This window comes from Nicotiana tomentosiformis, chromosome 12 (assembly GCF_000390325.3).
Source record: "Nicotiana tomentosiformis chromosome 12, ASM39032v3, whole genome shotgun sequence".
In the NCBI taxonomy this organism is placed as follows: Eukaryota; Viridiplantae; Streptophyta; class Magnoliopsida; order Solanales; family Solanaceae; genus Nicotiana; species Nicotiana tomentosiformis.
In genome coordinates this window covers 38,093,843-38,104,271 of record NC_090823.1, presented here as the reverse complement: position 1 = coordinate 38,104,271, position 10,429 = coordinate 38,093,843, and the positions used below count along the sequence as shown (strand labels likewise).

The following is a 10,429-nucleotide window of genomic DNA, read 5'->3' as shown; positions in this document are numbered from 1 at the left end:
TTTTCTCCTTGCAATATTTTTAAGATCTTGAATCCTGAGTTTAATCTTTGGTTCTAGTTCTTGTGAGAATTTCTTTTTGAGCAAAGGATTTCTATGGTAAGTTTCCCTACGGTTACGCTATCAATAAGGAAAGAATAAAGCACTACGAACTACTGGCATCTAATCATGGTTGGAAGAGTTGTTTTAATTAAATAAAAGTTAACTGCTGGATTTAAAAGTGGACAGGTGTTTGTGCACTACACAACTGGAGAGATACCATACTAGAGGGGAGCCAATTCCGAAAGGGGTGGGGTAAAATAGCTAGGAGGCAATGAGGTAGCATGTCACTCGATAAATGTCAATGACATGTGAGATTGGGTATTCACCTTGGATAACTTTAACGGAAGAGAGGTATATTTGACCTAATTGTGTAACAACGAGATATTTTTAGATGAAAAATACAACGGAGAGTAAACTTGATCCTTTTCGTATAGTATAGGGGTAAATTTGACCCTAATTGCTTTTTAAATCATGAATGCTCAATTGTTTTAATCTGAAATACTTGTTACTAAGATTGCCTGCAAAATCTTGGGCATTTATTAGTTTTCTGCATAGAATAAATATTGTTCAGGTAAAAAAAAAAAACAATGGGTGCTTGAGCACCCAGAAGTGGCAATGTAGGTTTGCCATTGACCGCTCCTCATGGCCAGGGCTTCGATACATTTATAAATTAGGTAGAATAATAAAGTTTTTAGTATTGCCACTCATATGAGGTTTTGAAAAAATTACAATTACCACATTTCAATTAAAAGCTAGTTGATCGATTGTATAAATTCTTAATATTTCTTCCATTTCATTCAGATATGTTTCTAGAGCCGAATTTAGGATTTAAACTTTAACTTTAAAAATTCCTTACCGTTGAACCCATTGCACTTTTCAAACTATAGGTCCAATATCTAATGACATTTTAATGATTAGTTCTTCCCATGTAATGCTTTGTGTCGAAAATATTAGGTTCACTTGAACTACGATAAATCAGCTCATACGCGTTTCAGTTTAATACTCGATAATCATCATAAGTTGATTAAGTCTACGTTGACCATCAATATATTGCAATTTCTCATTTTTATGTAGCCTTTGCCCAAAGAATATGAGTAAACTCACTAGGCTGAGTTACTTTCAACTCCAGTCAATTGGAATCAAAATGTTCTTTTTGGGATGAAACTTCTCCTAATTTGAAAAGATTATGGTGTTTATTTTGTTGATATTTTGGGGGAAAAAAAAAAAGTCGTTCATTTATTAAAATTGATTTTCTTTACTATCATAGCCTAGGGAATAAAATACAAAAAGAAACAAATGAACTAAAAAAAAAGAACATGAAATAATAAGAAGGGAAAGAAATAGGTATGGGATATGAAGGGGAAAGATGTGGTTACCATGAAAGGAAACAGGAAGTTATAGCAGGATGGTACAAATGGTATCATCTTTCAGGAACTACAAACTGTAAGAAGAATAACTTAAAAAGAAAAGAATGGAGAGAGGACGAGAGAACTGACAGAGAAATACAATATTTTGTTATTAATTCAAGTATGTTAATTATACAATATACATAGATATATACATATCCAGAAAATTGACCAATCTATTAACTAACTATTGGTGGCCGGCTTTTTAATCTATTAGCTTGTGACCTACTAACTATTTGTTAGAGAGATTGTCCATACTTCCAAAGTTCCAAGTGTTTGACCAAAAATATATTGATTTTGGCTCAACCAATTAGATTTACTTAAAAAAGAGTTAATCTTAGTTAAAAATAATATACAAAGATAAAGCTATGTGTATCAAGACCAAACAACTAATATGCCTTGTCCGGATGGTAGTAAATATGAGCAATGATAGTGATATTCAATGATCCAAAAAGATAGAATATGGCATTAAATAGTAATAACTAGCAACAAATGGCATTTAGGTAAATAAAACGTGTGAGTCATCCGAAAAGGGATGAGATCTGTGGATATTCTTTCTGATAATGATGAATGATTAATAAACCTTTGAATATTTGGGTTGTTCTTGGATCCGGTGGAAATGCTAGACAAGAATCTTGGCAAAAAAGTTATTTTTGTATATATGCGATAAGACCAGATTCTCTCTTACAAAGTCAATGTGTTCTTTACGAACAAATATCTTTTACTTTCCTATCATTGTGTCTCTTTCTATTTATAGGGAACATGTTCCTAAAAAATCCTAATAGTACATGTGTAGAGAATATCCTAATAGTACATGTTAGACTCGGCCTACCTAGTCACATGGACCTGATCCCTGCGGGTGATGACGAGGTTCGGGTTCACTGTCCCGTCTTCTACGCCCTTTACGCATACCCGTTCTTAATTGGGTATTTGTTCCCTTTGCCGCCGTTGATAAAAGACTTGTGCCGATACTACAATGTGTGCCCAGCGCAGCTCGCCCCTTATATATTTAAGGTGGCCATGATGTTGACGAAGTTCGCCGAATTGGCCGGTGTCAATATTACAGTGCGCTACCTGATCCATCTCTTCGCCCCTCATTTCTACTGAGGACCTTGCTGAATCTTCGCCACCACAAGGGAAAATGTTTGGTGGTGAGGATGAACTATAAAGCTAGTCGGCATTTTTGGCTTGACTACTTCTTTGTCAGGACCGAAGATGTAGGGTCCACCACCACAGACTTCCCTAAGCTTGGAACCCTACTCGTAAGTGCTCGTATCATCTTACATACCTTTTTGTTTCTAATATTTTCCTTATTGCGGGTCGGTTAACTGGCTTTCTCTTTTCTGCGGCTACTGTTTGACCTCTCCAGATGGTAGCCCATATTGCTGATTGGGTTAGACAGATTCTCCCTCGTATGGCAGGGATACGCAATTGGTCAAGCTTTTCCGAGAGATATAGGGCGTCTCCTCCCTAGGCAGGTAACGTTTTTCCTACCATCAATGCCTTGATTTCTTCGCCCGTGCCCGTTACCATTGCTGATTTTTCTGCTTCCTATTTTTCTTTAGCTTCAGCCAGAGGGTCTACTAGGAGGCCGAGAGCTCCCGCGCCTTCGTTTTGTAAGATGAAGGCCACTACACCTTCAGTCTCCGCCCCTGCTCCAATTACGGTCGGTCCTATTTCTGTTCCAACTCCACCTTCACTCTTCGTCTTTGCTTTCTTTTCGGCCGTTGAGACTTCAGCTCCTCCTCTGTACTCTCTCGTCGACAAGGATGATGAGAATTCTCCCAGTGATGGAGATCTCCAACCTCGAAAGAGGATGTCTGTGGATGCTGGTGACAGAGTCGCCCTGGCCGTTGATACGGCGGAAGGAAACTTTTTGTTGCGTGAGACGGCGAATATTTTTGTTGGAGATGATGTCGAGCCGAGTCTCGAGGCTTTGAGGTCACTGAGAGCTGATGCAGATATATCTCTTCATTCCACGGTGATGGAGACTGAAGGGACGACTGCTGATATTCTTGACCCTTTTGCAGCGAGAGGAGGCAATGACCTCTCAAACGGCCGCAGATATTCCTTGCTTGTCGACGAGAGGGGCAAAAGCATCATTGAAGAGGGCGATGAGTCAGGTTCCGATGTCGATGTTGACGGCCTGAGGATGATCGAAGAAGGTCTTACTCAACTTGAGGCTAGGTTAGAGGGGCTTACGAGGACTATCGCGATCCCTGTGGATCGTGATCTGTTGGTGAACACCGAGGAGGTAGTCCTTGCCCTCGGTCCTCTCTGTTCCGATGTTGAGGGTAAGACCCTTAAAAAAATAAATGATGGTGCTTTGTCGAGGATCATTTTCGGGCTTACTCTCAGGGTAAGTATTTGTAATATTTTCCTATTTTTCAGGGCGTTCATTGTTCTGACCTTTTTCTTCTCTTTTTTGGTTTGCAAATGGTGATTTTGGAGATTGAGAGTACCCGGAGGGAGAAGAGGCGTAAAGAGATTTTCATGAAACTGAAAGATAAATGCCTTGAGTATCGCGGCAAGTATTGGGATCTCCGTAGGTGGTTTCGTGAGGGCGGTGACATGCATTCCCTAAGGGACGAGTTGAAGAAGAGAGACGATGAGCTAGTGCAGACCATCGAGAAGTGTAGCATCCTTGAGGGGACGTTGAGAAGTAGGGATGAGGAGCTTGAGGTTAGTAGGGGCGTGGAGGCCCAGTGCAATGATCTTCAAGCTCAAGTGGTCGAATTACGAGGGAAACTCGAAGAGTGCCGGGTCCAGTTGGAGGCCCTCAGCGGCGAGATTGCCGAGAAGTAGGAGGAGCTTGAGAAGGAAGAGTCTTCTCATTTGGATGCTTGGAGGAATGCGGAGATGCTCGAGTTTGCAAATAGGACTCTTTGATCCGAGCGAGAAAATGATCAGTTGACAGTGAGAGCTAAGCAAGACCGGCTTGAGGAGAGGATCGGGGAGCTGGAGAAAGACAATGCCATCCTTCATGATCGAGTGACCGCTCTATAGGCCGAGAGATCTCATCTTCTTGTATGGCCATCCTCATCCAACATTTTTGATTTTTCCAATGTACCTCAGAAGTTATACGAGGAATGGATTTATGCTGAGGGCCGGTTAAATGTATTTCGCGATTTGCATACAGCGAGTTCCGTTCTTGAGGCTGCCCTTGAGGATACCCAGGTTAAGGCTCGTGGAGCTCGAGTTGCTTGCAGTTATGATACTGCTACACCTCAAGCTGACGAGGAGGATGGGGAAGAGGGTGTGAACCAGCTTGAGGAGAACACCTAATATGATAGTACTTATCCTGAGGGCGAAGGTGTCGAGGGTTGGGTTGGTGAGGTCGCTGAGGCTCGTGATGGCGAGGGCCAGTAGTCTTTTTCTTAGACTTTTTTGTGTAATTTGACGGTGTCTTTAAGAGCACTTGTAATGACCTCTCTTGTTGTATATGGATTTTTAAGTTGTTTTCTGTGCCTTTCTACATACCCGTTGTTCGTTTCCGCATTTGTTACTCTGTTTTTGTTGTTTGATTGTTATGATTTCTGTTTTTCTATTGTCATTGTCTTCTAGCTGGCCGTAGCCTTGTTGAAAAATATTTATGGGTTGTATATGCCGTTTGTTTATATAGATCAGGTGTGCCTCTTTGTTTAGATTAGGCTGATCGGTGTTTGTTTGGACTTGGGTTGATTTTGGTTTTTTTCCACATTGTGGCAGAGGGCTGATAGGTGTTATTCGAGTTAGGTCGAACTTAACCTTTTATTAGATCGCGGCCGAGGACTGATAGGTGTTGTTCGAACTGGGTCGAACTTGACCTTTTATTAAATCGCGGTCGAGGGCCGATAGGTGGTGTTCGAGCTGGGATAAACTTAACCTTTTATTAGATTGTAGTCGAGGGCCGTTAGGTATCGTTCGAGCTGGGTCGAACTTAACATTTTGTTAAATCGCGGTCGAGGACTGATAGGTATTGTTCGAGCTGGGTCAAACTTAACTTTTTTTAGATCATAGCCGAGGACCGTTAGGTGTTGTTCGAGCTGGGTCGAACTTGACCTTTTATTAAATCGCAGCCGAGGGCCGATAGGTGTTGTTCAAGCTGGGTCAAACTTAACCTTTTATTAGATCATGGCCGAGGGCCGTTAGGTGTTGTTCGAGTTGGGTCGAACTTAACCTTTTGTTAAATCGCGGCCAAGGGTCGATATGTGTTGTTCGAGCTGGGTCGAACTTAACCTTTTATTAGATCGTGGCCATGGGCCGTTAGGTGTTGTTCGAGCTGGGTGGAACTTAACCTTTTATTAGATCATGGCCGGGGGCCGTTAGGTGTCGTTCGAGCTAGGTCGAACTTAACCTTTTGTTAAATCACGGCCGAGGGACGACAGGTGTTGTTCGAGTTGGGTCGAACTTGACCTTAACACAAAAGGAGCTCTGATAATCGCAAGTCTCTTATTACTTTGACGTTGTTGCTTCTGGTTACATGATTGGGGAGATTTATAGATTTTGGGCTTTGGCTGGCGCTCTACTCCCAGTCCCAGTCTACCTAGTCCTTTCATTGTTTGACTTGGAAAGTATTGAGGAGTTAGGCAATGAAAGAGAAAAAAAATAGTCCCTCCCTTGCATACTTTGACTCGAAGTGTTCCTTTTGCCATCTCGTTAAAAACCTCCTTGAGAAAGCCCTAATGGGACAAAACTCAAGTGAGGAAAAAAAAAGTACGACTTGGGGGACACTTCTTTCCTTAGAAGTTGAAGTATTTGAGGTAGTTGATATTCCAATTGTTCGGTAATTGCTTTTCTTCCATCGTCTTTAATTGAAATGAACCCTTGTTTGCTTTGGCAATGATTTTGTACGGATCATCCCAGTTTGTTCCCAGCTTTCCTTCCCGTGGGTCTTTGCTCGCTTGAATTTAGGCTTTAAGTACGTAGTCCCCGACTTTGAGTGGTCGGACCTTTGCTTTCTTGTTGTAATAACATTCCGCTTACTGTTTTTGGGCAACCATTCTTATGTACGTCATATCTCTTTATTCATCGATTTTATCAAGTTCCTGCCTTCTACTTTCATCATTACTAGTACCGCTTTCATGGGAGTATCTTAGGCTGGGCTCTCCGACTTCGACTGGTATAACTGCTTTGGTCCCATAGACCAAAGAGTAGGTCGTCTCTCATGTGCCCATCTTCGGGGTAGTTCTATATGCCCATAATACTTCTTGTAGTATCTCCGGCCACAGTCCCTTGGCATCTTCAAGCTTTTTTCTTTATGATGTTTAATATGGACTTGATGGAGGACTCTGCTTGTCTGTTACCCGCTGAGTGATACGGAATTGATAGTATCCTCCTGATATGCCATTTCTCGAAGAATTCGGTGGTTTTATTTCTTGTGAACTGGGGTCCCATGTCGCAGTTGATCTCCTTAGGTAGGTAGAATCGACAGATGATGTTACTCCATATAAAGGTGATTATCTTTTGTTTTCGTATTTAGGTGAACGCTCCTGCTTCCACCCATTTAGAGAAATAGTCAGTTAAAACCAAAAGAAATCGTACATTACCTCGCCTTGCTTGGAGGGGGCCCACGATGTCCATTCCCTATTTGATGAACGGCCACAAGGAGGTAACTACGTAGAGGTGTTTGCCTGCCTGGTGAATCACCGGGGCATGCTTTTGGCATTGTTTGCATTCTTCACAAACTCTGAGGTGTCCTTTCTCATGGTGAGCCAATAGTATCCTGCCCGTATGAGGCATCTGACGAGTGCTCGATTTCTAGAGTGAGCACCGCAATGGCCTTTATGGACTTCTTCAAGGATGCGATGGGTCTGGTTTGGGCCCAAGCATTTCGCTAGAGGGCCGCCGTAAGTCCTCTTGTATTGGCCGCTATGTATGAGACTCTATCTAGCTGCTTGCATTCTTAGTTTCTTGGCTTTTTTTTGTCGTTTGGGAGTGTGTCGTCCTGCAAATAGGTGATAATACGATTGCGCCAATCCCAAGTTAAGCTTACAGATCTTACCTCGATTTGGTCTAGTGATGAGTTGAGGAGGTGAACTACACTTTTATCTCCGGTCACGATGCTTTTAGTAGTTGCGATCAATTTGGCAAGGACATCTGCTTCGGCATTCTACGCACGCAGGATATGATCGAGCTGGGATTCATCGAACCTCGGCATTGGTCTGGTATTTTTGCAATCGTTGTTCTTTGATTTGGAAAGTCCATGTAACTTGGTTGACCACAAGTTGGGAATCACAGCGGAGTTTCTACCGCTTTGCCCGTACTTGAGTGCTAGCCTCAATCCTGCTATTACGGCCTCATACTTGGCCTCGTTGTTAGTCATATCTGGGCATCTTATGGACTGGCAAATTACTTCGCATGTAGGGACCTCAAACACGAGTCCCAATCTGGATCCGGAAGCATTGGATGGGCCATCAGTATATAGGACGCAGAGGTTTTGTGTTTGGAGAGAAACTTGGACGGCTTCCTTCTTGACTTCGGGCATTATCTTTGCCCTAAATTCTGCGATGAAGTCAGCGTGCACTTGCAACTTTATCGTTGTTCGCGGCTGATATGTGATATCATGCTCGCTTAGCTCGATGGCCCATTTGTCCAGCTTCCCCGATAACTCGGGTTTATGCGAAATGCCTCTCAGGGGGAAGGTGGTAACGGCCGAAATAGGGTGGCATTGGAAATAGGGTCTAAGATTTCGTGAAGCTATGACTAGTGCCAACGTTAGTTTCTCGAGGTGCAGGTACCTCGTCTCATCGTCAACGAGTGTTTTGCTAATGTAATAGATGGGAGATTTCATACCTTTGTTTTCTCGGATCAGGACTACGCTTACTGCTACTTCGGAGACGGCCAGGTAGACGAGGAGATGTTCCCCGAGTTCGGGTTTTGAAAGTAGGGGTGGTGATGACAGATATACCTTCAGTTCTTGCAAATCTTGTATGCACTTGGGTGTCCACTAGAGGCCGTTGTTCTTTTTTAGCACACCGAAAAATTTGTGACATATATCGGACGCTGCAAGATGAACAACGATAAGGAGGTGATTCGACCAGTCAACCTTTGGACTTACTTCTTGGCAGTCAGGAGCTCCGGTATCCCTTCGATAGCTTTTATTTGGTTTGGGTTGACCTCGATCCCCCGTTGTGGCACTAAGAAGCCCAAGAACTTCCTAGAGGCTACGCCAAACGTGCATTTCTCCGGGTTTAGTTTTATTCTGTACCGCCTCAGTATGTCTAAAGCGTCCTTCAAATGGTTGATATGTTCCTCTACCTATACGAACTTGACCAGCATGTAGTCGATATATACTTCCATGGTCTTGCCGAGATGATCGTTGAATATCCTCGTAGCCAACCTTTGATATGTAGCCTCCGTGTTCTTCAGCATAAATGGCATGACCTTATAACAATATATTCCTTGGTGGGTGATGAACGTGGTTTTCTCCTGGTCTTCTTCTTCTATAAGTATTTGGTTATAGCTTGAGTACGCGTCCAAGATACTCAATAACTCGTGCTTGGTCAATGTATGGTAACGAGAATGAATCTTTCAGACATGCTTTGTTCAAATCTGTGAAATCCACGCACATCCGCCATTTCCCATTTTTCTTTTCGGCCATCACTACATTGGTGATCCAATTAGGATACTTCAACTCCCTGATGGAGCCATTTTCTAATAGTTTCTCCACCTCTTCGCAGACGGCATCATTGATGGCGGGGTTGAATTTACGCATGACCTGTCTTACTAGGGGGTAGAATGGGTCGACGTTCAATTTGTTTGTAGCGATCTCCCTGGGGATGCCCAACATATCTGCATGGCTGAAGGCAAACAAATCTGCATTAGCTATTAAGAATTGACTGAATTTACCTGGTTCCCGAAGTTTGCAGCCGATGTAGGCCTTTTTGCTACAGTCTTTGAGATCCAATTGAACGGGATCAAGGTCTTCTATGGTCGAGTCCGCAGTCTCGACCATTTAGGGATCCATGATGACATCCATGGTCTCTTCTTGTGTCGACATCGACCTTGTTGATTGCTATGCCTCTTTTTCCTTGTCCTTTTTTTTGCTGGGTTGTCGTTCCGTCTAAGTCGATGTGGTAGCACTCCAGGGATGTACATTGTTCTCTGCGTGTGCTGAATATCCCCCACGATGTTGGGAATTTGATTACTTGGTATAGGCTGGAGGGGATGGCTCACATGGGATGTATCCATGGTCGTCCTACTATGGCATTGTACGTGATGGCCTGGTCCATGATGTGGAATGTTGTCTCCAGCGTCACGCTATCGTCCAAGACAGGGAGTGTAATTTCTCTCGATGTTCGCTCAACTGCATTATTAAAACCGGTTAGTGTGATGCAGTGCGGTACTATCTTTTTCTCGAGTCTCATTTGGGTGAGGACTGGGGGTGGATAATGCATGCTCCACTTCCATCGTCCACCATGATACATTTGATATCGGTATCTAAAATGCACAAAATAATGACGAGGGCATCGTTATGAGGGAAAGTCAAACCGTCGGCATCTGACTCATCAAAGATGATACTTTCTTCGATCCCATTATACCGTTTGCGAGTGATAGACTGCTTGAGCTTGTGAGTGGTGGTAAATTTAACATCATTGATAGAGTCGTCGTCGCTACCGCCAATGATCATGTTGATGGTACGAGCTAGTTATGGCGGCCTTGGCGGACCTTGGTGTTCACATCCCCTGGTAAATTTATTTCTCCCCTTGTCACTTAGCATCTCTTTGAGGTGTCCCTGCCGCAACATGTTTATAACTTCTTGCCTGAGGGCGATGTAATCTTCTGTTTTGTGCCCACATTCCTGGTAGAACTCACAGAAGGCGTCAGATTTTCTGGTGCTCGGATCGAATCTCATCTTTGGCAGCCACTTTACCTTCGTTCCAAGTTTCTCCAGAGCATAGACTATTTATGTAGGTGACACAAAAAAACTGTGAGGAGATAATAAGGGGCATACCTCTCTCGTTCCGGTGAGTCCCTGTCCTCGGCCTGGATGGGACTTCTTC

At 43.2% G+C, this 10,429-nt stretch overlaps 1 protein-coding gene across 1 annotated transcript; it reads right to left on the bottom strand.

Moving 5' to 3' along the window:
* Positions 1–8,883: 8,883 nt before the first annotated feature.
* On the bottom strand, positions 8,884–9,381 carry LOC138902498 (uncharacterized). The gene has a single exon (XM_070190372.1). It carries the CDS (start codon positions 9,379–9,381, stop codon positions 8,884–8,886), a length of 498 nt encoding a protein of 165 aa, XP_070046473.1.
* Positions 9,382–10,429: the final 1,048 nt, after the last annotated feature.